Raw genomic sequence first — 27,085 nt, forward strand, 5'->3', positions numbered from 1 at the left:
TGAGAACCACCACATATATGGTGTCTGTACCACCTGCAATATCTAAGATTGTATGACTGTAAGACAGTCATTGGTTTCCCATCATCTCTAAGCCTTCCTCTTGAAGAATTAGTACCACCCAACAGAAACAATGCTTGGATCAATGGCATGTATGATGTCTGTTCTCAGCTTTATTACTGTTTGTATGTGTTGGGCAATTATCTCATCATGGGGAGTCTCAATTTCTTCCCTGGAAGAAATTGGAGACCACTCCTTAAGCTGCTGAGTTCACTGATTACTGAGAAGAACTTAGATATGAAAGTATAGGTTAAGTGCAAAGAGCTGTTTAATTCTTTCATTATTTGTTTTAGCTTGGTTGATTTTCTTCTCAAATACCAATTTTGCAAAAACTCCTCATTGTTCCTATACATATCACTCACCATCTCCCAGCCTCCCTGTGATCAATTTTCCTTGGACCTATGCTGGCAATGCTTCATAACTAGAAATGTGAACTATAAACTGTGTACTTACATGTCATTGTACCTGTAGATACTGTGTGGTGATAAGACATTTTCCCATTTCAACATTAAGTTTTCATAACCTGGTGTAGAGTCCTGTTATTGTCATAGTACGTGGGTGAGCCTGATACTCAAAGAGTTCCATGGATTTATTGAATGTCACAAAACTCAAAAATTAGAAAATATCTTACCTTTACTTTTTCTGAGTCTAAATAATTGAGGTTTAACTTTAGTTGCTTTATTATACTATTGTTACCTCCAATGCAGTGGTTCCACTACCATATGTGAGAGTAGAAATTCCTTTGTTAATATAAAGATGTGGCACAATGTGTGGACTCAAAATCTATGAGCTCATGGGCTCCCTGACTATATCAATGGACATTAAATATTTGTTTAAATAATGAGTTAACCTTTCTAGGAATTCAGTTACTGTATATACACAGTATCTTCTACCCCTAAATCCTTCGATTCCCTTTTATTATAAACCTGAGGAGCTTACATTATCGATACTATTTAATCAAATTTTTTCATTAACTATGCCAGCCCGGGGTAAACTCTAATCAATAAAGTTTCCTAGAAGCTCAAGTGAAGAAAGGTTAATGCACCTGGAGTGCATGCCAAGGCTAATGAAGGTGGGACTAGACCTCATAGAGAAGACTCAGGCTTTCCCATGGAAGAGGAACCAATATTTACTGAAGGGTTAGAGGAAGCTATAGGGGAGCAACTTCAAATTAAGCCAATTCTGCTTCTGTGGCAGGCAATGGATCCTTCCCCAGCACTGGAGATGAGAAACAGGATCTTTCTTTACAAAATTTCTTAAGTTAAAGATCTTAAAATTCTCTCAAATATAATTTAGGTTCTAGAAATAATTCTGTATTATTGTATTTTGTTCTATTGTCTACCCCCAAAGTTATATTATAGATACTTTATATAGCCAAATTTCTCTCTGGGATCTAATTTTCTCACCTACAAAATAAAGTCATGTGGGCTAGTGAGGTGGTTCAGCAGGCGAGGGCACTGACTGCTTGTACCTATCAACCTGAATTCAATCCCCAGAACCCACAGTGGAAGCAGTGAACTGGTTCCCAAAAGTTTCCTCTGACTTCTACATCAGTGCTACAGTACATATGTGCCAGTGCTCATAACACACACACATGGTCACACAGGCACACACGGACACACACACATGTGGAGTGAGTCTCTCTCTCTCTCTCTCTCTCTCTCTCTCTCTCTCTCTCTCTCTCTCTCTCTCTCTCATTGAAATTAAATTTATAAAAGAGCTATGGATTAAGAAGCAAATGAGTCTGTTTTGGTTGAAATGTGATGATATCGGCTTAGAACTAAGGGATAAGTTAGGAACAGAAACGAGAGGACAAATCTAGATGATGCTAACTAGAAAATGGTTCCATGAATATTCTAGACTTTTATACTCATTTCATTTTGTTTGGTACTCAAATATTATCTACATTTATTTCTCATTCTTCCTGAGTATTTTTCCCATCATTGAAATATCTCTTCTTTTTTAGGATCCATCAGACTAATACACAAATACGTAGTCAAGGAAAGTGTGAGGAGAGCAGCAACCAGGAAGCAATACCTGCTGGCACACCTGCATCTGTGAGTCACCGGCCTTTGGGTGATGGTGGTAGTTGCTGTGGGTTATGTTTTGGTTCTCTGCACCTGGAAATGAGAATTTGTCGGGCCAGAGAAGTCACACTTCTAGATCAGATGACTTGAGAACTAGTCACTTTACTACCAGGATGATTAAGTAATTATTGAAGCATGTGGTAATGAGCATATACCAATCATAAGATGAGATGAAGGCCAAGAGAGGCAGATAGTAACAGATGAATTGAAATCATTTCTAGGTAATGCTTATGTTTTTGCATATTTGCAAAGAATTTAATTTCCCTCAGTGTCAAAAATTGGCCTTTTATTTAAATTTCTAACAGGATATTTGAACATGCATTATTTACTTTGAAATTCTCCCTGGTGACTCTATCTGAAGTCCATTTCCCAGGTTATATGACATAGAACTTGATAATACAGAAATCTTTAATGAAGGGTTGGTTTGAATTTTGGTTTTTAATGCTTTTCATATAGAATATTTCTAGTGAATCACATACATACTCTTAATCTTTTAATGAATTATTGAAAACATTCAACATACACTAACATAAGAATATTTGTCACAGTGTCTAAAAATTAATGGCATCTATTACTATCATCATCATCATCATCATTACCTATATCAACCCAAGAAGGAATTTAAGAAACATTCTAAAGTATAAACTTAGAAGAAAAAGAAATATAGACACAGTTATCACTTAACTTGAATAAATAAATTAGTTTAAGTAAATGTATTTTTAAGAAAGACATTTACATGTTATTTACATCTAATAACTACTATTTTAATGTTGATTGTTACTAGAAATGCTTGTTATTATACTCCATTATGATGCCACGTAAAACTTGGGCAATAACAAAATTGGTAAATATTCCATTTTATTTGCAAATCTTAATCAAGCCATGTTGCCTGGTGAGGGAAAACACAGATTGGGAGATTTTCGGTTTCAGATCAGCAGTGGGAACTACACTGTAATGGGCTGAGAGCTGGAATCTTTCACCTCCTTCGCATGTAAACTGGCAACCTATTTCCTTATTCTAGGCCTTTACACATACATAAATTAAAAAGGGTTTAACCAATTCTAGTACACTATTGTTTGTTACTTTTGCATACAAATTCTTATTGGCTTGTTTCCCATTTTATTGGATGAATATACTCTTCTACCTCCTCATAATCCCACTTAAATACATGTCCTAGGGTAAAGAGATCTCAGTAATTTTCTGAAAGTTCAATGTAATAGAATAGCCTTGGACCACACTTCCCTGTAACTCTAATCTTGTGTAGGTAACTTAACAAAAACTACTTCGTGTGGTACTTACCTGAAGATTATACAAAAATGGATTTCCTTAAGTAATGAAGGATTGTGCCAAAGGCATGACCTAACTGGAGAATTTAGAAAGTCATTAAATTCTGATGCACAATATCCTTATCTGTGAGATGCTGCTAGTGACAGCATCATCATGAGGGAGCAGGCAATCAATAGCAGAGTTAAACCATGATTGTTTTTGTGTCCACCTCAACATTTGTTGCATATTAGCTGCTCAGGTAATAATCATCATAGCATATAGAATGTGAGCATTATTTATTATTGTTAGGTTTTGGCATGAATTAATGCATTACTTTATGGTACAGACCATATCCCTGTAGTTTCAATGAGTTCTAGCATCTAACCTATCTGTCTTCTTTTCCAGGAAAAAAATGATGCAATGATTGGTAAAAGTCACAAGGAAAAAGCTATGCCTTGATTCTGCCTACCTTCACCATCTGTGTATATAAAGAATTCTTCATTCATCTTTTTACTATAGAAAACAACACAGAGCTGTTGGTATTGGACTCACTGGTTTTCAGTCTTTCCATCTCTTTCCTTTTAGACTCAGTGACCTGAGGATGTGGAGAAATGTCCACTCAGTCTGTGCTCTGGAAATCTGATCACAATGTTGTCTGCCCAACTGCCTGTTTAATAAAAGTAGAAACTCAGCAGAGCATCCTTTTTGGGATTTGTTTCTCACTGCTAGATAATAGGAATTTAAAAAAACAACAACAGAAGCTGGATATATGGTGCCCTTTGTCTTACACTGGAAGATAATTTGCTGCCATTGTTGGAAATAAGTCCCTAGAATGAAAGATAAGGGGCAATATGGGCTCTCAGGCAGCCAATACATGTGTGAAACTGTCTGCCACCATATCAGACCCTTTATCTAGTATCTGTATTTCCATAAATACCATACCTCAATTACATAAGTCCTATAATTGACACAATCTAGTAATTTCTCAGACATAATTATTTACCTCTTAATAATTTCCTTTTTATTTTTTGGGATTATGCCATGGTTTTCTACCTACAGTCTGAGAAAGACTAGCAAATGAATCTACAATGTATGTAAATCTCCAGAGTGGCAATCTCCAACAGAAATGTTGTATGAGCCATATATATATAATTTAATTTTTTAGTAGTTAACAAAATAACTAGGCAAAATTAATTCTAATTATGTATCTTATCTAGTCCAATATATCACATATTAACTAAACTAATACAAATGTTTTATTTAATAAACCTTTGATACTGATGTGTATTTTCCACTATTCATAGCTCTAGTTTGGACCAGTTATGTTTCAAGTGTTCAATGGCCACATGTAGATAGATGGAGGTGGCTATAGTGGAGAATGCAGCTGTACCGTGCAACAATAGACAAGGGACATCTGAGGAGGAACGAACATTAGATAGGGGTGGCTCTAGGCTCTCTACTGAAATGCTGCTGTTCTCAGACTGTAGTTGCTGGTGTTCTATGGTAGCAGTAGGTACCAGATTCACTCCACGATTCTAGGCTGAGGCAGGACAAACTCCAGAAGTCACATAGAGAATCTTGCATGTCTCTTAGCTACAGGAAAAAGTGTTCAGAGTGTGACTGACCTGCTTAGACCTAAGAAGTTAATTTTGTATTTTCTCTCTGCTCTTTTGTTTTTATAAATAAATCTCCACTAAGCTAAATACAATGGGATTTTATTATTGCTGTCCTTCATAATTGAGTGAAAATTAATCAGTCTCCATGCTGTATTTTTATGTGTCATCAAGAAACAATGATCAATAACCATTTGTCAAGCATTGTTGAGACTTTTTTCCTGGTAATTCTGGTATGAACAAGATAAATTCAGAGATTCTCACATCTCTTTCTTGCTCATATGTAGGAAATCTGGAGACTCTATTTTCATGAACTTCTGAGAAACAGATGTTTATCGTGTCATTTTCAATAATTTGTTGATGTCTAATCAATAAATCCTTTATATTCCACTTGTTCTTTTTTAATACAATGTGCATGAAAACCCCTTGATTTAGCCAACCCTTTATAATCATCATGAAACTTTGGTTTATGTTCAATTCATTAAAAATATTGTATGAAGCTGCATTTAGCCTATAAGCAATATGTGAGGCACAAAAAAGTGATTTTAGAATTTAAACCTAATTCTTTTTATATATTTAAATTTTTGTTGTTCATTTTACATACCAACCACAGATTCCCCTCTCATCCCTCCTCCCGCTCCCCCACTTTTCTTCCCCCACCCCTCATCCCCTCCTCCAACAGGGTAAGCTCTCCCATGGGGGAACAGCTAAGTCTGGTACATTCAGCTGAGGCAGGACCAAGCCCCTCCCTGCTTTATCAGGGGTGAGCAAGTTGTCCCACCATAGGTAATGGGATCCAGAAAGCTGGCCGGATCATGCACCAGGGATATATCCTGATCACGCTACCAGGGGGCCCTCAAACAGACCCAGCTACACAACAGTCTCCTGGGTCTAGACTGGTACCATGCAGGTTCCACAGCTGTCATTCTAAAGTTCATGAGTTCCTTTGAGCTTGTTAAACCTAAATCTTAACCACCAAGATATGTCATTATCTAGGAAAAAGATCCAAAATGTCAAAAGAAAGGAAATAAAGACAGAAATCCGAAACACTCAGTTCCCTCGCTCTTTAAAAATAAATAAAAGGTAGATAGATTAGAAAGTGAGTCAAATTTGGACTGTAAGGCTTCAGTGTCCCTGATATAGACCAACACAGCAGTGGACACATTCATCTCCTTTATTCTCTGTAGCTTGTGCTCTCTCCACTTCCTTCCATTCCACTTAATACCAAGCAACCCTCTGATTCTTTGCACTCTGTAATAGGAAACGATAAAATACAACACTTATGAATACTTAATATTTGCTTGAAACTTAGAAAAGTGGATGTAAAGGCTTGAATGTGTATCCTACGCTGGTGAAGTGGATCATGAACTCTGCTGCATTCTCTCAGTATCCACAGGCTAAGGGTCCCTGATCTTGCATGTATGGCTTCTAAAGGCATGAGAAAGTAAATTCCTATTTTTATGAGCTATGTAACAATGGTATTTTGTTGTGTTCTTTCCATTGTGTGACCTTTTCAGTTCCCTTTGAATAAGGTGACTCTTGTTTCTTATCCAGTTATATTACAAATGTGTCCTCAGATACCTCAAAATTTCAAAAACAAACCAAGCAAAGAATTCCCTGCTTTCCCCTCACAACTCACTGGCACACAGATAGATGCCTTTTGCCTTCCAGTTTTATCTAAATAAATGTTGGGAGTTTTATCTAAGTAAGATGTGGTTGTAAATAACTCTTTAAGCATGGCCTATAAGCAAAACATGATAGTCAGTTGTAGAGAGATACCCGGAATCATGGGAAAGCCTTCAAGTGGCTTCTATAACTTCCAAGATGAACTATCCAAATCCTCCTGACATGCAAAGCCTCTATAAGCCTCACTCAACTTTTGCATTCTACTCCTTCCTTTTTCTAGGGACATAATTTCCTTCAATTTGTTCCTGACTGTCTTTTCCTCCTAAAAAGCAGTTTTCATAGTGCTAGAGAAACTAGGGTCCCATGCTTACATGCTGCCCCCCGTCTACCTCCAACACTGTGAAGACCATTAGACACCCTACCCCCTCTCCTTCTTTTTCCTCTTCCATCTTGCAAAATTCAATGTTTCCCTATTCTGAGTTGATATTTCCTACCACTTTACTCTGGATACTCTGGATTTTTATGTATGAATGTGTTTATTTCCTTTTTAAGACCCCAATAATACCTCAATCCTCCACCTATGTTTCCTGGATCTGCAGTTGGAGAGTCACCTGACATAGGCTTACTGAAGGGCACCTGGCGGGGTTGCACACCCTCAAATTGGCCTCACTTAGAAGCACAAGGTAAATATTCTAGAGGAATGGAGAGTGAATGAATTTCCCACTGGGGCTGAGCTGGAGGGGTAGGGACTGAGTCAATGCTGACTGACTGATACCACCATCATTTGGTTTAGTCTACTCACCCAACAAGAACAAAATTAAGATGAAATCCAAGCAATAAGAAATGAACCAAAGTTTGGAGCTGGAGACTTCAAGGGCTTGCTTTTTGCACACATTATCTATACAATATGGGATTTTAGTTTTTGTTTGAAAAATGTCTATTTAACCAAATGTCAGAATTTAAAACTGACACTATACTCAATATATCTATTTTTTTAATTTAAGAAAATTTTCCACTCATTCTACATATCAACCACAGATTCCCCCTCCCATCCCTCCTCCAGCTTCCCTACTCCCAGTTTCCCCCTCAGCCTTCCCCGCTCCATCCCCTCCTCCAAAAGGGTAAGGGCTCCCATGGAAAGTCAGCAAAGCCTGTTACATTCAGTTGAGGCAGGACCAAGCCTCTCCCCACTGCATCAAAGCTGAACAAGGCATCTCACCATAGGTAGTGGGCTCCAGAAAGCTAGCGCATGCACCAGGGATAGATCCTGATCCCATTGGCAGGGGCCCCTCAAACAGACCCAGCTGCACAACTGTCTCCTGTATGCAGAGGGTCTAGTCCAATCCAGTGCAGGTTCCACAGCTGTCGGTCTAAAGTTTGTGAGTTGCTATGAGTTTGGTTCAGTTGTCTCTGCAGATTTTCCCATCATGATCCTGACTACCCTTCCTCATATAATCCCTCTTCTCTCTCTTCAACTGGACTCCCGAAGCTTGGCCTGGTGCTTGGCTGTGGATCTCTGTATCTGCTTCCATCAGTTATTAGATGAAGGTTCTATGATGACAGGGTATTCACCAATCTGATTACCAGGGTAGGCCAGTTCAGGCACACTCTCCACTATTTCTAGTAGTTTCAGTGGGTGTCATCCTTGTGGATTCCTGGAAATTTCCCCAGCACCAAGTTCTCCCTAACCCTATAATGTCTCCCTCTATCAAGATATCTCTTTTATTGCTCTTCTACTCTGTCCCTCCCCCAGCTCAACTATCCCATTCCCTCATGTTCTCATCCCCTATCCCCTCCCATCCATTGCTGCCTCCTTGCCCCCAGTTTATTCATGGAGATCTCATCTACTTCCCCTTCCCAGTGTGATCCATGCGTCCCTCTTAGGGTCCTCCTTGTTTCCTAGCTTCTCTAGAGCTGTGAGTTGTAGTCTGGTTATCCTTTGCTTTACATCTAGTATCCACTTATGAGTGAGTACATACCATGTTTGTCTTTCTGCGTCTGGGTTACCACACTCAGGATGATATTTTCTAGTTCTATCCATTTGCCTGTAAATTTCACAATGTCATTGTTTCTTACAGCTGAGTAGTACTCCATTGTGTATATGTACCACATTTTCTTTATCTGTTCTTTGGTTACTCAATATATCTTTAAAGTGCTTTTTTTATTTTTAGTTCTAGAGAAGAACAGAATTTCAACTGCAACTTTTTTTTACTTAGCTGTTCCTGCTGAATCATATATTTTTTATTATTTAAAACAATTTTAAAATTTAAATACATTTTATCATATTCTTTCCCTCAGCCTAAGTCCATCCAGATACCTGTCCCCTCCCTACACACCCAACTTTTAGTTCTTTCTTTAAAAAAAAAAAACAAGCAAACAAAATCCAAATACAGAAAACCCCCCCAAAATTCCCCCAATAAATAAATAAATAAAACAACATCTAAACAGAAAAAAAGCATGAAATAAAAGCACACACAAAACAATAGCAAACAAACAAACAAAAAAAAACCTGTATGGAATTCATTGTACATTGGTCAACTACTCCTGAACATGAAGCCTGTCCTGGAGCAGATGATAAACACAGTGTCACTCTAGTGGAGAAAACTGATTTCCCTCTCCCAGTATCATGTATACATGACAACTGTGTCATTTTAATACAACATATCAAACAGCTACATTGGCCTTAAAAGCAATGATTAAAACAAAAACAAAAACTAGTGACTAAGTTTTCTTGTGTTTTTCCCTTCCTGTCATATATTAGAAAGAGCTGTGAACTTTGCACCGGTAGTTATGTACACACAGGACAAAGGTATAAATCAAGGTCAAAGAAAGCTATGTTATCAGTTGCTCGGCAACAGTTTGAGCTTCAGTATTGGTCATCAGCACTGCTCAGCATTCTTCAACAATTTCTTTCTAGAATACTAAATATCCAAGTGTGGAAGAACGAAATTGAATACTTATAGACCGTGGTTCTTTGTAGGAAAATGGCCCCCATAGGCTCATACTTGAATGCTTAGTTTCCAGTTGGTGAAACTGTTTGGGAAGGATTAGATGATGTGGGCTGCGGGAGAAAGTGTGTCACTGGGGGCAAGCTTCGTGGTTTCAAAGACAGGGTGTAGGGGAAGAATTGGAAAGAAGAGAATAGAGTGGATTTTATCTAAACACATATACATGTTTGAATGTGAAATAAAATATTTAATAAAAAGAATAAGGTCTCAGGATGTGAAAGGTTATATACTAATATAATTACAGAAATTAAAGATTGATGAGGTCTTATTGATTGTGTTGTCCCCCATCCTCTTTGTAAATGGCAAGAATTCCGTGTTCAGGAAGAAAGTGATTACAAAAAGAAAAAGTAAGGTTCCTAAATCTCAATAATGGGAAGAAATCAATGATAACCAGGAAGCTGATGGTTATCCCTATAAGGAACTTTGCCTGAGGCTATCCAGGATGCACAAGTAGGGTTTTAAGCAATACCATTCCAAACTGAGTAACCATTATCCCATTGGGCTTCTCTGCTATTTTCGCCTTCAAGAATGAAAAACATCCAAAATATAGAGCATTATTCTCTTAATATCTTACTAGCCTCATTTATAGTAATTGCCATGTACAATTGCTCTGCTCCATTTAAAGTTCAGAACTCTCTGAAAGGTGACAAGAGATATAATTTGCATATGAGTCAAGGTTTCATGGCCATGGGATCACAGAGCATTGAACACATTGACTGAATCCAAATGTGATTAAGATTAAGCAAAGCTCAGATTTTGCCTCACAAACTTCAACTTTTGATTGGTAATAAATATTATTTTCAAAACTATGACTTGATTAGTTCTTCACATTTTCACATACATGGAAAGTCTTAAATATATGCATAAGAGGAGAAAATGAAACAGTGGACACTCATGTACCTTTCAGCTAATCTTGACAAACTCATGGCCCAAGACCTCAGAAGTAAAGATACAGATTTCTTCTGTGAGTAAAGTATTGCACCATTTAGGAGCAATCATGCAATAAAGCTAACTTATGGAAATGTATTGAGGTAACAATAAAAACTTACCAGAAAAGAAATGTGTCACTGAACATGAATATGCCAACCAGTGCCTGCATACAGCCTTTACCCCATGTCCCAACATCTTTGGGACAGGAAGGTACTCTCCATGCTATCAAAAGAGAAAACATCAAGCCACCCACAAACCTTGGATCTACAATGGAGTTCTGCCTGCAAGATAGGCTAGGGCAATAGTGTCACAAAGCTTGTGGGAGTAACCAAACAATAACTGATTTGACTTAAGGTCCACTCCATAAGATGGAATACTTACTCAACATTGCTTGGGTGACCAGGGAACTAGGGTAAAAATCAAATAATATTGGTCTAAGAAATGAAAAAAAAATATTGATAACATGACTTGTAATTTGGGGGGTCCTGCAAGCTCTACTGCCTTCAGAGAAATGAACCAGGGGTGTCAAGAAAGAAATCTGGTTTAACTCGACTTAGTTAGCCTGGCAGTTCAAAGTTCTGGAGTCTGATCCTCAGCAGCTTATTTTATTTTTTCACATATTTAAGCAGAGTACAACTTTGGGGAAAGTTTCCTCATGACAATTATCACAATAAAGGTTAAGACATAACTGTATCTAAATTCCCTTGAAAAGTATATGTCTTTTGCAAAGTAAATGTGACCTCTTCCACAAGAATTGGTTCTATTGACTGGAAAACAATGCTCAGGATAAAGGGGATCTGGTGAAAGATGGCTCTATAGAATAACAAAGATTACCAGGTTATTAACACATTCATTCCCAGTCTTCTGAATAGAAAACAGGTAGGCACATCCCTTCCATTGAGGAGAAGAGCACATGTGTTTAACATCTCTGGTTTCTCTGTTGCTGTCTGTAAGCATGTGGACCTTGTGCCTTCTACATCTAATGATATTTGATTATACGCAGAGATGCCTTGTTCAATTGTCATCAGAGAAGCTTCTTCCTGCAGGAAAGGGGAACAAATATAGAGACCCACAACCACACTCTGTGGAGAGTGAGAGACCCTGATACACTCAGCCCCAAATGGAATGTCTCCATCAAAACCCTTCCCTTAGAGCTCAGAGAACCTCAGGGAAGGGGAGGCAGAAAGGGTGTAAGAGCCAGAGGAGGTGGAGGTCACCAAGAAAACAAGGCCCTCTAAATCAACATGAGCAAAGTTCATATCAGTTCACAAAGACTGGGTCAGCATGCACAGGTACTGCACAGGTCTGCACCAGGTCCTCTGCACTCTATTGTGGCTTCCAGTTTAGTGTTTTTATGGGATTCCTGAGTGTGTGAAGGATTGGGTCTCTGATTCGTGTGCCCTCTCTTGGGCTTTTTTCCCTCACCTGGTTTGTCTTGTCCAACTTCAGTGTGATAGTTTGTTTTAACTTACTCTATTTTGTTTAGTTATATTTTAAAATATGAATGAGTGAATGAATGAATGAATGAATGAAAAATTAGACACTAGGGTAAAGATTGATAACTGCCTTGTCTTTTATACTTGCTGGGAGAGGGAAAATCAGTTTTTCCCATAGAGTGACACTGGATATATCAACCTTTCCAGGATAAGCCTCATGTTCAGGAGCAGTTGATCAATATATAATGGACTCCACAGTTTTTTATCGTGTGCTTTTATTTGATTACAGTTTGTTTAGGGGAGTTGTTTGTTTGTTTGTTTTGTTTTCTTTTGGGTGCTTTATTATTGGGGTTTTATTTTTTGTTCTTTATTTTGGGGGGATTTGATGTTGTATTGGGTTTTTTTTTCTGATTTTTTGAGAAAGAAAAAGTTGGGTGGGAAGGAGGAGGGAAGGATCTGGAAGCACTTGAGGAAGGGAAGAATATGATCAAAATACATTTAAATTTTAAATTTGTTTTAAATAATAAAAAGAAAGAATGTGTCCTTATATCTGTAAGGGCTCATCTGAAAATTTAAATGAAAAAATTAATTTTCGCCTTAGAAACAGTGGACAGCTCTCAGACTTGAAGATTTAGTCTAGGATTGAAAAAAAGTCTGTGCATGAGGAGCTCAGCTTGCAGAGAGCAAAGTTTTCTTTCAAACTTTCTTTCAAACTTTCCTGACTGTGATTCACAGCTAAGACAAACCAACATACAACCCCCTTGGCTCAGCCCACAGAACTATTTATTCTGCTTTCTGGAAGGATGTAGCACTTGATTCAAGAATCACAAAATAACACCAATTTACATCTTAATGTATATGTTTGCTTACTTGAAAAAAGCACACAGATTTATATTGCCCCATAATTTTATCCTATTCTATTTATTGCTATTTTCTTAGGGTTTGTTTTAAAATAGTGGAAGTATAAAACAAATTTTGAAGCTCCTTAAAGAATTAGAATTACAGATTGCAAACAAACATTTTCACTGTTCAGTCTCAACATCAGTGCTTCATTTTAGGAAGTGAGAGGGGCTCTGTGACTGTGTGGTCAGACTTGTGCATCATCTCCAACAGTGACAGAAGCAGGCATACATCAGTTCACACATCTCAGAACAGTGCAAACGAGAACAGAGCCTCTCCTGTACACTGGCAAACCCCTTCCATTAAGACATTCTGTACGTGGAGTTTGTTGTCCTAAGTGAAAGACAGCCTTTGAAAAGTGATAAAAATTGAGGGGACAATCAGACAGACTTAAGTGAGTTAGTTAATCATCAGAGCCACATTTTAAGGACTTCTTAGGTATTTTCCTTCTTATTTGTAGGTTATAGTTCTTTTTTATTTTCCCCCATCTTGATAATTCCCATTATATATTTTTAACAATTTAATTTTTATATTGTAAAAATTACATGTATATTTATTAACATTGACATAAATATCATTTCATTGCTCTTTCAATAAAGAATATATTAATATATACAGTTACGCAGATGGGGCTATGAATTTTATTAAGAGCACCTTGGCCAGTCCAAAGAATAGGATAGATCACAGATTGTTACACAAATCATTGGTCAAGAGCAGAGACTGGGCAAGTGTGGCTAATGCAGTCCTGAGACTTCCAGATAACCTAATAGAAGGAAACACTTCATCCTCTAATCTATGGTGGAAAGAACAATTTTGTGGCATTCAATGGCTTTTCGGGGAAAGAGAAACATCTGCTGAAATCTAAAGGAAAGAAGACCTTTGGAAAGGTAGAATGGCTGTCCCCCCACACTTCTTTAACTCTGCAATAGAGTAGTGAGTTTCTGCATAACGACAATGGAGTCATAGATCAGTCTTGGATTATTAGAGTTTTCCACATCCTTGAAACCTGTGTTGTGCAACGGAAGAATTTGTTTTTGGGTGTGTTGATTCAAAGTGACACTGGAACAACGAAACTGAATTATTTCATAGCTAACAATGGGATCAGGTCAGCCAATGAGAAAATTTTATGTTGTCACTTTAAAATTAATACAATAGATGATAAGAAGCATAGATTGGGGTTCCCCAATACAGGTCTGATAATTAATCAATATCTATTCTATTCTCTCAATATTAGTTCTAGTGGGATTTGGAAGGGTATGAAAATGCTAAAGATACTTTGGCCTTTTTTCTTCCACATAGTATCTGTTATTTTTTTCCTGAGAGCTTCAAGATTAAATAATGTTTACAGACTAGTGTTACAGTTTACATCTGTTGAATGAAACTGTGTGGTTGCAATACACAATCATCTTTATCTTATAAAGTTGGTACTCACTTTTACATAGTTGATGCACTGGATCTGTGGGTTTTATTGTTTCATTTCTCAATTCTGATGAGAGTGATACAGTGGCCATCATTAACACTCTAATGTCACAAAACTCAGAAAATTCAAATATTGGAAGTTATTTCCTTGGGCTTGCATAATTATTTACTTAGTGATTTTTCCTGTCTGAGGCACTGGCTACATTGGAGAAAGAGATAGATAGGCCATTTATTTCAATCTTGTGTTTCCAGTGTTCCTTCCTGGTTCTGACCAATGAGAATCCCAGATTCCATAAGGCCTATGGGACTCACCCAATCAGTGATGAGCTGTTAATAAATTAGTCCCTAGTGCATGAACTGGGTTTTTGGAGCCCATTTCCTATAGAGGGATATCATGCTCAGCCTCGATACAGGGGGAAGGGGCTTGATCCTGCCTCAACTTGATATACCAGATTTTGTTGACTCCCCATAGGAGACTTTACCCTCTCTGAGGAGTGGATAGGAGGTTGGGAGGAGGGGAGGTGGGGGTGAGTGGGAGAAGGGAGGGGGAACTGTGGTTCATATGTAACATGGAAAAAAGTCTTTTAAATAAAATAAAATAATTGCAATAAATCAAAATAGAAACGCTTATTTATTCTCAAGTGGAAAGTAATTTCACATTCAGTATTATTATTAATTTTTAGACACAGAGTTAAACACATTTGTTTGCACATGCAGAACTCCCATAAAAACACAAAACCAGAAACCATAAAAAGAACCTGCAAGGTTGAAAACAACGAAGCAACAGAAAGCCCTGACAAAGCATTATGAGACAGGGAACGTCCAAAAGTGCCATTGAGTTCATTTTGGCCAACTACCGGTGAGCACGGGGCCTTGCCTTAGTGGTATGTACGTGTAGTTAGACTCTATTGGAGGAAACCAATTTCTCACTTGTAAGCGGTTATCAGTTGGAGATAGCTTCTGGGTTAGGGACGTGGGCTTAGGTCCACTTCCCCTCTCAGCACTGGGACCCCATCTGGCCAAGGACTGTGCAGGCCCTGTGCTTGCTGCCATAATCTCTGTGGGTTCGTATTTGCACCATCCTGCTGTCATTTAGGAGTCACTATTCCCTTGGTGTCCTCTACCCCTTCTGACTCCTAAAGTTTTTCTGCCTCTTCCACAGGTTTCCCTAAGCCCTGAAAGTAGGGGATTGATGGAGACATCCCATTTAGGATGGTCTCTCACTCTCTACACCTTGTCCAGCACCGGCTCTCTGAATTTATTTGTACCTACTATAGGAGTAAGCGTCTCTGGTGATGGCTCAGAATGACACTGATCTGAGAATCACAGAATGTTGTTAAGAGTCATTTTATTGCTGTGTTCCTTCGGCAGAACAGTTGTATTTTGTTTTCCCCTAAGCCCCCTGGCCTATCTAGTCTTAGGTTTTGGGCCACACAAACAGTATCAGGTAGGAGTTACATCTCATGAAGTGGGCCTTAAGTCCAATCAGATATTGGTTGGTTAGTCCCAGAGGCTTTGAGCCATGATTGCCATAACACATCTTGCAGTGAGGTCACAATGGTAGATCTAAGGGTTTGTAGCTGGATTAGAGTTTTCCTTTCTCCTTTGGGAGAAAGTACCATGAGCACTGACCAGTGGGGATGAAGGCCCTATGTAGGCATCAGCTCAGCTTCTCCATGTCTAATGATTTATGTAAGTGTTGTCTTCAGAAATAGTCCTAGCCATCAGTTTATGAGGAGCAACCAATAGCCTTGGCAATAGCCTTGTTTTCTTGGCAACAGCCTCCAGGTCTCTATGGTTAGTACTGGGATTAAAGGCGTGTGTCACCACACTTGGCTGTGTCCTTGAACACAGAGAGACTCTGCCTGTCATGTGATCAGATTAAGGGCATGTGCTACCACCGCCTGACTTTTGTTTATGGATGGCTATCTATGTCCTCTGATCTCCAGGCAAACTTTATTTATTAACATACAAATAAAATATCACCACATTAGTTGTTTGGGAGTTCCCATGGGGCCGCATCAACCAAAAATTCAATTAGGTGTGACCCATTCCTGGAACTGGAGGCTTCATTTGGTGATGCAAGATGTTCATTTGGGGTGCCCTCTCTCCATCTTCCCTCACGAGTATATTAAACAAGGAATGAGTCTGTGGCTCTGACCCTATGACACCTACACCAATAGCCATGACTAAAAAGCCATCAAAATAAAAGCACAGGGAAATGTCTACAATGCAGAGGGAAATCCCTTTCCATGTGGGCAAAATACTGTTGCCAGATGTGTTTCTACATCTGTAAGCCTTCATAAATAGTGAAATGCCTCTTCTTTCTGACCTGGGGAGTAAGTCATTCACCTAAGATTATTACATTATTGTCATAGTGGCCTGCATTATAAATATGGCATGCAAAGTAGATAAAAACATCATTGGCAAATACTGGTTTTACAGAACCATGTGTTTCATTACAACAGTTTCACTCATGTGTATAATGTGTTTAGTTCATATTCATTCCCTCCATTGCCCTCTCTTGTCACCCACCTTCTAATGCCCTTTCTCACCTCCAATAGTCCACTCTCTACTTTCCTGTCTTTATTTCTTTAATCTAGCTTTGTGCATATGGAAAGCTTTCATATTTTAGGTGACCCATATTCTTTACAGAATCTCCAATATATTTATAGACAAGCATATCAAAATATTAAAACAGAGTAAGATACATGAACCAAGGCAAATGCAAATCTGTTATTAAAGAATTTTAATAACAGTTAAAATTCAGAATCACCATAATTATCAACAATTGAAAAATATTAATACAATTATCATTCACATATGTAATGGACTATGGGCTAAAGCATATAAAGGCAAGCTTTAAATGACTATTTGAAACTAAGAAAATGTGGCAGTTTAGTTTTCATTGGAAAAAAAGCAAAAAACAATGTATACTGAAAAACATGATTGACTATTGGGATAAACAGTGTATTGTGTGTCATTATCTGGATATCTGTTTAGTTTTAAAGTGGAATAGTTAAGTCAACATTTTTAACACTTCTTTTGAAGTTGTGAGACTCCATGTCGTTTTGGTTTTTTTTTTTTAAGTTTATCTTCCAAATTCTCTAAGTGAATATGTATTGCCTTCATAGAAGGAAACAAAATATTCTTTATAGAAAACCAGCAAGAAGCAGAAAAATCGGGCCACCAAAGGAGCCCAATCATGCTAACACCATCCCCATTAACAGTGCAAAGGCTCAGGTTGCCTAAGGGACAAGGCTGTACCCACTGCAGATGGCATCAGTGGATCTCATGCACCACTGCAAATCACCGCTCCAGCCTTCTCTATCTCAGATGTTTGTGTTTTTTTCATTCTGCCTGAGAAGTCTTAACTGTTGGAGGATGTGTACTGTGTTTGGCTATGCTCTTTCCAACTGTAGCACGCATGCTCACACGCCACCCTAGCTATCCAGGAATCACTTCTCACCCGCCTCAAGTCCTTTTCAACATCCCCTGCTGAGATCTGACCTTAACCTAAGTGGAATCATGATGGACCTACCAGAGCCTGCTCAGCCCAGCACACAATGCCTCAGTGCTTTTTCCTACGCAGCTAATGTCCTCTCAGGAGGTCCCAAAACTTAAGCTTTAAAGAAGAGGTAACAGCGAAAGGGAGCTCATTAACTTAGTCTCCTCCTTCTACGGTGGGTCACCATAGGGCATGGAAGGATCGGAGTGAAGTTGGTGTGATTTGGACTGTTGCTGCCCCCCATTCCTGAAGAATTAGAAAAGATAGTAGGATAAGATAGTGATGTGCTTAGCAAAACCATGGTGCCCAAGGTTGTCTCAACATCAGGCAAGGCAGGAGTCCTGGATATTCTGCCAAAAATGTCCAATTATCGTGGAGAGTGCTATTCTCTAGAGACAGTATTATGTCTTGGATAATAGAGCTTCGGTTGCCCTGATATGGGGACATGATGAAGGTTTTTGTTTTTTGTTTTGTTTGGTTTGGTTTTCTTGTTTTTCAATATCCCAGAATACCCTCCAAAGAGTTTAATATTCAGTCAGAAGATTCTCAACATAGCCAAGTTTGCCTGTAATGTCACTAATCTTTATCTTGATTCAAAGACTCCATCTCTACTTTATGAGAAAATATAGACTCTCACCCCCTATTTCTCCAGTAAGCCCCGTTTTGGTTTTTTAACATTTCAAAAAAATAAATGTGGAAGGAATTTGGGGTAAGGAGTTTCTTTTTCAAGAGATATAAAATGCCTCCACACTAGAATAGTATAGTTGTTCGCACAGAAGAGAAGCATCTGCTCCCTGCTTCCCTGTTTCTGGAGTATTCACAGGTCTGCCACTGAACTCAATAATTTTAATCTTTTGACCTTTTAGATGATTAGTCAAGGTTTGACTTTCCCTATACATTTATTCTTGAAGTGGTAAAGAACAGGCTTTTAAATTGGAGTGCACAGTGGATTGGTCTTTCAAGAGTTGTTTTAGCATTGTGATGATGTCTCCTGTGGTAATTTTATCAAAAGGTGGTATCCTGAACCAGCTTCTCAGAACAGCATTCCAAGGATATACCAGAAGGAAAAATGGTCAAATATTCCCAGGTGCTATGGTCACTTTTGTTCTTCATCATGCTACATTTGGCGCTCCTGTCTGGTGAGTAATTTAGCTTTTCCACTAGGAATATAAATTTTTGTGGGTGTTAACATTGTAATCTGAAAGAAAATGCTTTGAATTAAAAATGTTTTTAATGAAAAATATATGTGAATATAGGTACAAACACCTACATACAAGCTTATCCACATATATATGCTTAGAGAGACAGTGAGATCTGAGTCAGAGAGGTAAAGTTTTGGTTTTCCTGGCTGTGATGTGCAGTTTGTGGGACCTGTCGCATGGGGAAAAGGAGGCTTTGATATTCAGGGAGATAGTTAGTGGGAAGTGGCCAGCAGTATGTCTTCATCCAGCACACAGCTCGAAAACATTTGAAAATGCCCCACAGTGATCTCCAGTGGCTCAGGACCTCTGTGGTCTTTCTAGAGAAGAGATCACGCTGAAAAGCACAAGAACAGAGTTCTCAGTTTTTCACACATCTACCATGAACTACTGAGTATTAATGAGGTGTCATTTCCTTCCCTGCAAAATACAGGGTCCAAACCAAAAAACTATCAAGTTCTAATGTTTCTCTTATCTTTCCCAACTACCTGCTACACCAGCTCTAAATCCTCTCCAGCTTGGCTAGTATTAACCAACAAAAGCATTTGTCTGGCAAGGCACCCTCCTGAAGTGGTGACAGCCTGATCCCCTCTGCTGGCTGTCTATAGAAGCAGGAGTGTCGGTCCATAATTTGAAAAAGATGAACAAACATATAAATAATACAGTGTTTTCAATTATTTCAAGGTTACCTAGTAAGAAAGTACAGTTTTTTTTCTTCAGTCAGTAGATTAGGCTATGATTTATCAGGAATTAAATTCTGTAACATATTAATGTATTCTCCAGTTCCAGGTGCTCGTGTTTGGTGGCCACCACATGGAGTTATTAAGGTAATTGGCTAATAGGTTTTCCAGGACTCAGATTCGAATCTAATCTTTAAAATATTTTTTTAAAGAAGTTGTGTTTAGTGTTTTACCTGTTTCTATATAAGTGTGCTGCATATGTGCCAGGTGCCCATGGCGGCCTGAAAAGGACACTAAACCTTCTGCAACTGGAGTTACCAATTGTTATAAGCTTTTGTGAGGGTACTGGGAACTGAACCCTGGTCTTCTGCAAGAGCCACAAGTGAGCCAGTGCTTTTAAACACTGAGCCATCTCTCCAGGCTCTGAATCAAATAGTTTATTTTATTTTATATATCTGTTCTTTGAGAATTTTATACACGTATACTATGAGTGTTCATTTTTCTACTCCTGTGCCCTCTCTTACTTCTCTTAGATCCCTACCTTCCCCTACTAACTTCCTACCTTTTCATTTTTCTCTTCAAAACCCACTAACTCAAACTACTGCTGCTCATGAGTACATAGATATATGACTCATAGACTGCTCCTGCCCCAGCGAATCTTGTTTTTTAAAAAAAGAATCTGTTGTTTTACAAGTTTAGCACAACAATGAAATTTATGAAATTCTTCAAGGTCTATTCACATGAGGGTTACCGGCCCTCAGTTGGTTAGAGTCTACAATAGAGTGATCTAAACTGGGAACCAAGTCAAATGTACACACACACACACACACACACACACACACACACACACACACACACACGAGAGAACATCCCAAGGTATTTAACTATTTCTGAATGGTGACAGCTTCCAGTTGCCAGCTGTGAGGAACCCACAGACTTGAACATTCACGAAGCTCTGGAGGAGTTGTGCTTTTGTAGAGAGAGTGAACAAAGCATATTCTTCTAGGTTGAAAATATGGAAAGCAGCAATCTCTTGGATTCTAGAAGCAAGAAAATGTAAAAGAATCTCTGGGCATAGGCTCGAATTGTGTTTGGAGCTTGTGTATAAGTGAAACAGAATGGTGTTTTTTTTTTTCTTTTTCTTTTTGTCTATCCTGCTCAGCTTTGTGTTCACTGTGGGGCCAACATATGTTTGATTAATGACATAAAAGATAAATTGAAGGTCATTTCTTTTGTGCTTTTATAGATTTGCTTTATAGTATTCATGCACTTTAGAAGTCCTTGTGAACTGGGCGGTGGTGGCGCACGCCTTTACTCCCAGCTCTGGGGAGGCAGAGGCAAGAGGATCTCTGTGAGTTCGAGGCTAGCCTGGACTACCAAGTGAGTTCCAGGACGGGCTCCAAAGCTACACAGAGAAACCCTGTCTCAAAAAAACAAAAACAAACAAAAAAGTACTTGTGCTTGCACTTGTTTTCCTTTGTGAATTTAGATGTTTTCTTTCCCCTCACTATAGTTTACCAGGCCGGTAGGAGTTCCTGACCACAAGCCATGATACTTATCAGACCACAGAACAAGATACGTACCTACCTGCAGAGTAGAGATAGACTCCAGCGCCGTTGCCCTGTGCGGACAGAGTAGGAGAGCCTCGTGACATTGGAACAGGATTCGGACTCGCTCAGATGACCCTAGTACAGTCCACAAGTGACCTATTGTTTCAGCATGGTTCTAATTACAGTTTTTTTCTGCTCAATTTCAGATCAAGTGTCCTTACAAGAAAGTAAACTTGAGCTGGTTTAATAAAACAGTGGACCCTTGCCCCAACTTAAAGCAGCCCATCTGTGGCACCAATTTCGTAACATATGATAATCCCTGCATCTTATGTTTTGAGAGCTTGTGAGTATTTGGGGCTGGGGGTGGGGGGAGAACTGAGACTATGCTTGTTGTTTGGGATTTCTGTCCACCCTGCCCACCACCAAGGCCAGCCGCCATGAAGCCTGTCTTTTCCATTTGCGGAGACAGCAATTGGTCCCTCCTGAGAAGAGTCATAGTAACAGAAGGTTTATTGGCATATAGGGTAGACTCATTAGACTGAACAGTGCTCCTTAGGTGCTTTTTCTGAGTCCTAATATCCCTGTAATTGATGGATTCCCTACAGAAATTCTAAAACACCTTCAACCCTCACCACTTGGATTTTTAAAAACAAATTTTACTTTTTTCTTCTGTTAGATATTTTCTGCTGCTTCTATGTCTAAAACTTTCAACTATACTAGAATAACAGCAGACTTTGGTCCATTGCCTGGGATCGATTACTCAGATATTTGGATTTACACGAGCAGCAATCAGTCATTAGACACCCAGATTGCAATGCCACGGTGATTTTAGCTGTGATCTATGTGAAGCAGTATATTCTATAAGAAGAAAACCATTTCTTGCGGTGTCAGATTGGAGCCCTTACTCCAGCAACCCTTCAGGAATTTTGTGCAAGGAGCAAAGCAGAGGCCACACAAGTTCTGGTTCATCCCACTAATTACTAATTTAGCCACAGGGTGAGGGTCTTGGATGATAGCTGATAGCACTTATATCTTATACATCACAGACTCAGTCCCAACCGGACAGATTATTTCCAAAGAGCTTCTAAGTATTTTCAGTGACAAATGCCCTGGCCTTTGCTCTAAGCAATTCCCTTTATAGTCGGTATCTTAATTTCCCAAAGTAAAATGTCTTAATGAAATGCTTCTTATGCCTCCACTTAGGAAATCTCATGGGAGAATTAGATTTTATCATGATGGAAGGTGCTAGGTGAGTGAACTTGGATGTGCAAGAAGATATCTTCCACTCCTGTCCAGCACAACCACTTCCTTCTTATGTGTTATCCGTCCTTCTGCCTTCCCTTGCATAGATTCTTGGTGACAAAGTCCTGCTGGAAGCTGATGACTCCAGGGTCCTTCTATGTTTTCCTTGATATATAAACTATTCTGGCCTGGAAATCTAGCTCACTGTAAATCACCATCTCACAGGTCGGAGGACTCTGGGATCAATCTGACCACTACAAATAAACAAGCAAACTTGCCTTAACATCTTGACTCGTGTTGTGTGTCTGTGTCTCATATCTTCATAGTAGAGCTGATTGAACATTTGAACCTTCGGTCAAAGACAAATAGTACATTTTATCAGCTCTCATAACATTTTCAACAATGGCCTTATTTATGTAAAACCTCTATGGCTTCTCCAGATCAAATTCTTTTAGATTTCACTGTCATTTTAAAAATTAATCAAATTATAGTACATGGTGGTTCTCCTAATCAATTCCTGTTGTCCAGCTTTTAAATCTCTCATTAAATATTTAAAATTTTCATTATTTATATCTTTTTGTTGAAAAGTAGACTGAAGATTTTATTATGCATCACTGCATTTGGTATTACATTGGCAATGTATGGGCAGGTGTGTTGCAGTACAGATGCAAGAGCATCCTTTTTTTGGAAAAAAAATCTGTTTATTAAGACATAATTCCTTCTTCATTTTGCTATTTATTGCTCTTTCATATCTGTACAGTAATTATTTATATCTTTTTGATATGTAGTCTTGCTGTGTTGTCCCAGTCAGCCTTATGTCCAAGTTGATCTCAAATTTGAAATTTTCCTGCCTTAGCCTCTCAAGCATTTGTACCCAGCTGGAACAAGGTCTGAGTCTTGATACATAAACATCTTTACATGTCTAACATGGCCCTGTTTCTTTGATGGCCCTACTTTTCTCCATAGCAGAAGCATACATCATTCATACCTATAAATGTCTCATTGGTCATTTTTCTTAAATTCTGCTGACACATTTTATCCTCCGGAGTATGTAAGAATATATGTCTCTCCCGGTCATAATACCTCATTTGTGTGCATGTACACGTATTTCCTAATACGGTCATCAGACTGGTATGCACTCAAGTGCTATCTTCTTTCAGTAGCTTGACCACATCTGGTCTGGGAGAAAAATGACTTTTTTACTTGTCCGTGTTCTGGAAGCTTGCATCTCTTTGATGGCTCTGTGGTGCATGAAGGGGTACAGTGAAAACGAAATCACCTCAGATATTTAATCGTTAGAATTTGAAAGCAAAGAGCCTTGCGGGGAAAGGAGGTATTCTGCCTTCATAGCATGCCAACTCCCATTACTTCAAGTCCCTGGGACAGGAACATCAAGAGCTCTAGGGATGGTTGTTTCCAAATGCTACTGATTTTATATCAGCTTCATGAATCTCTTCTTTAAAAGTCCAAATCCCACATTAAGGTCACACAGTGAATTTTTTAAGTAGGCGCTGTTGGCATCCTGTGAAAGATCTGGGTTCTGTAATCTTTTGATTTGCGTATTTCTCTCCAAAACAGGCAGCAATCGGCAATCTGTTGAACCCTTTCCATAGCATGGCTCTGAGAGCTAGGCTCTCCTTCCTCTCAGCTCTGTGTCCTCAGTTCATGGTAATACCAAATGGGTTACTCCTTCTTATTCCTAAAATCACCCATGATGTGAATGCCTACGCCAACCATGCAGATAACTTGGCGCTCAAAAACAATATCCTTCAATGTCTTGTGCTATTCAGTCTAATGTTGTCTTAAGTTTTTACCTACTACATCACAGATAGTTTCTCTGAGAACATATTGTCAGAAAGGAAAATAAAATGTCTTTATTATGCCACTTTACTTATTTTTCCTCCAGAATTTTCTAAAGTTTGCACTAGAATATAATGCCATTCCTTTCCGTAAGAATTCCAAAGGACAAGACTATTCTGTAAGAATACAGGTGATTTTAGCAAACAGAAACTTGTGTATGTAAAAATATGCTACACATAACTGGTAAAAGGCTTTGATGCTATTTTTTTTTCTGTAGACGTTTCTAAAGAGAGAAAAAAAGATCAACATGTGTCTAAATGTGAGATTGTCTTCTGGTGTGACTCAGGGATAATCTCTCTACATCCCTCAAGGCTGCAACACAGAAAGCGATCTCTGCCTTCAGAATCCTAGCTCTAGTAGTCACTAGTCACTGCCCTCTGCCTTTTCTTCCCTCCTACACTCACTCTTTCCTTCTCTTTTGCTCCTTGTCCTCTTCTTCCCCCTCCTCCCCTCCTCCTCCTCCTCCTCCTCCTCCTCCTCCTCCTCCTCCTCCTCCTTTTCCTTCCTCTCACGTTCTCTCTTGTCTCTCATCTGCTACTAGATGATTACTTTCCTCTTTGGGGCCTTGTTTGAAATTTTTAAATATGCTACTTAAATATATCACTTCTCAGCCTTATGGCCAAGACCAAGTGTTTTCATTGCGACATATAACTTTTAATCCTGTAGTTCCTAACCACTTCTAGGCTTCTCCTGTTCTCATCTTACCCATCCCACAACCTCAGACTCATAGTCATCCTACCGTCTATGTACCTTAAATATCTACATCATAAGGGCCGGGCGGTGGTGGCGCACGCCTTTAATCCCAGCACTTGGGAGGCAGAGCCAGGTGGATCTCTGTGAGTTCGAGGCCAGCCTGGGCTACCAAGCGAGTCCCAGGAAAGGCGCAAAGCTACACAGAGAAACCCTGTCTCGAAAAAACCAAAAAAAAAATATCTACATCATGAGACCACACCATCATCCTAGCACCAGATACTAGATGTCTTCATTTCTTTGACATATGGAATCTTTAATCATTTCATACAAATTTAAGTCCTTTTTTTTCTTCTTTTAAATTTGATCCTTCATGTTTTCATACAATAGAAGGTAAATTAAATGTTCTCTCTGAAGTCCTTAATACTAAAGCTGGACTTCTATCCATAATGTCTACATACATTATTTCATCATAGGCATGGATAATATTATACCTTCAAGTATTTATTTATATTATACCTTCAAGTATTTATTTTATTCGAACTATTGTGTTTTAGTAGGTTTTGACATTCTTCTTATTTATCTCAGCCTCCATCTTATTCATCAAACCATCATTCTTTAACATTGCATGAGCAGTCAAACACAATCTGTTAAAATCACTACCCATTGTGAATAGCAACACATGTTAGCATCTCAGTCTAACATGGAAGGCAAATTGCTTGCTCTGCTACAGTAACTATCAAGAACGTCAACTGTGAAGAAGCCTTGAAGGACTGGGACCAACTTCTATCTGGCCATCAGGTGGCAGTAAAGTACTGCAACTAAGACCAACACCTTGGAGGACATTTGCTTGATCCTGTGCAGTAAAGGTGTCTTGGAGCAGATCGAGTTGTGCACACTCTGTAAGCTACAGACATCTCCTAAGTTCACAGGACAATGCTCTTGTCCCCAGAAAGGTGACAGTGGCTGATATACATCATGTTTACCTTTTACTAAGGTCTCACAATGGGGACCAACACACTTAGGGAAAGTTTGTAGCAGGATATTCTAACCAATGGATGTTCTAGCAAATGGCATGTTTATAAGTAATTTTTAAATCTCTCCTCTAATTCTGTGAAGTTCCTTTTAGTTTTAGGTTCTCGTTAGTAACAAGTTCAGTAAGTTAACTCCAAGGCACAGACCTGAATAAACTGTTTCTCATACGTTTTCCAAACATGATTTAGGAATGACGGGGGCCTGGGCTTATTTAAACAAACAAGAACATCCATTGTTAGTAAAATAACATACAGATGACAACCAAAAAACTCACACAGTGGTTAATTTCCTTTAACTTAAAATTGGTTTATATGATATTTTGATAGCTCATAATTGTATACATTTATAAGGCACAATATGATGTTCTGAGCACTGTATTTTGTGGTGAGATAGTTGGAATTTCTTCTCATATGTTTCAAAGGAAGGTAACTAAATTAGGCTGCTGTGAAACTGATCTCAGAAACATTATTCTCCATTGACACTAAAATTAGTATCTCCTGACTAATATATGTTCCCTCCAAACTCCACTATGCGTATTCCTGTCTCCTTCTGTGAGTTTGATCTGCTTGGACTCCACATGTAAGTGAGATCTGGCAGCTTTTGTTTGTCTTTACCTAGCTAATCTCACTCGTTTTTCTAGCTTTTTTCATGATGTTGCCAATGACAGAATTTTCTTACCTATCCATTGGTGAACAAGCTCTGAGGTCAATTTCCTATTTGTCCCTTGGGACTAACATTACAGAAATGGTACTGTTTCTATCTCCTTAAACACTCAGCATTTTTATCAATGCATAGAAACTACATACTCAGTGTAGGCATGGATCTGTATTAATCCATTCAGAGTAAACACTACTTGTTTTATATCTACTACTGTATTATATCTGGAGACCTCAAGGGCTTCTCTTCCAGTTTGACTTTGTCACCTGTGTTTTGGGCTCCCATTCAAAAATATCATGGCCCAGGCCAACAGCATGGAGCT

At 38.7% G+C, this 27,085-nt stretch overlaps 2 protein-coding genes across 2 annotated transcripts in view; both read left to right on the plus strand.

Moving 5' to 3' along the window:
- Spink5 (serine peptidase inhibitor Kazal type 5) overlaps nt 1-4,104 on the plus strand; it is a 56,713-nt gene extending 52,609 nt beyond the window's left edge. The window contains exons 30-31 of the mRNA XM_052742757.1: nt 2,024-2,114; nt 3,816-4,104. Of these exons, the coding sequence (XP_052598717.1) occupies nt 2,024-2,114; nt 3,816-3,869 (145 nt within the window). The 3' untranslated portion in view covers nt 3,870-4,104. The remainder of the gene's footprint in view (nt 1-2,023; nt 2,115-3,815) is intronic.
- Nucleotides 4,105-18,919: 14,815 nt separating this feature from the next.
- Spink14 (serine peptidase inhibitor Kazal type 14 (putative)) lies at nt 18,920-22,528 on the plus strand. The gene is made up of 4 exons (XM_052741447.1): nt 18,920-18,989; nt 19,833-19,876; nt 21,486-21,622; nt 22,483-22,528. Exons 1-4 carry the CDS (start codon nt 18,920-18,922, stop codon nt 22,526-22,528), a joined length of 297 nt encoding a protein of 98 aa, XP_052597407.1.
- Nucleotides 22,529-27,085: the final 4,557 nt, after the last annotated feature.

The sequence above is a fragment of the Peromyscus californicus genome, unplaced genomic scaffold, assembly GCF_007827085.1.
Source record: "Peromyscus californicus insignis strain IS unplaced genomic scaffold, ASM782708v3 Scaffold_17__1_contigs__length_78620276, whole genome shotgun sequence".
Classification (NCBI taxonomy): Eukaryota; Metazoa; Chordata; class Mammalia; order Rodentia; family Cricetidae; genus Peromyscus; species Peromyscus californicus.

What these genes read in the sequence shown, in the direction of transcription:
- Spink14 (XM_052741447.1), top strand. Translation starts at nt 18,920, where the DNA reads ATGGTCAAATATTCCCAGGTGCTATGGTCACTTTTGTTCTTCATCATG. An exon ending in ACATTTGGCGCTCCTGTCTG is followed by an intron (nt 18,990 to 19,832) that starts GTGAGTAATTTA and finishes TGTATTCTCCAG; the next exon opens with TTCCAGGTGCTCGTGTTTGG. An exon ending in ATCTTATGTTTTGAGAGCTT is followed by an intron (nt 21,623 to 22,482) that starts GTGAGTATTTGG and finishes GCCTCCACTTAG; the next exon opens with GAAATCTCATGGGAGAATTA.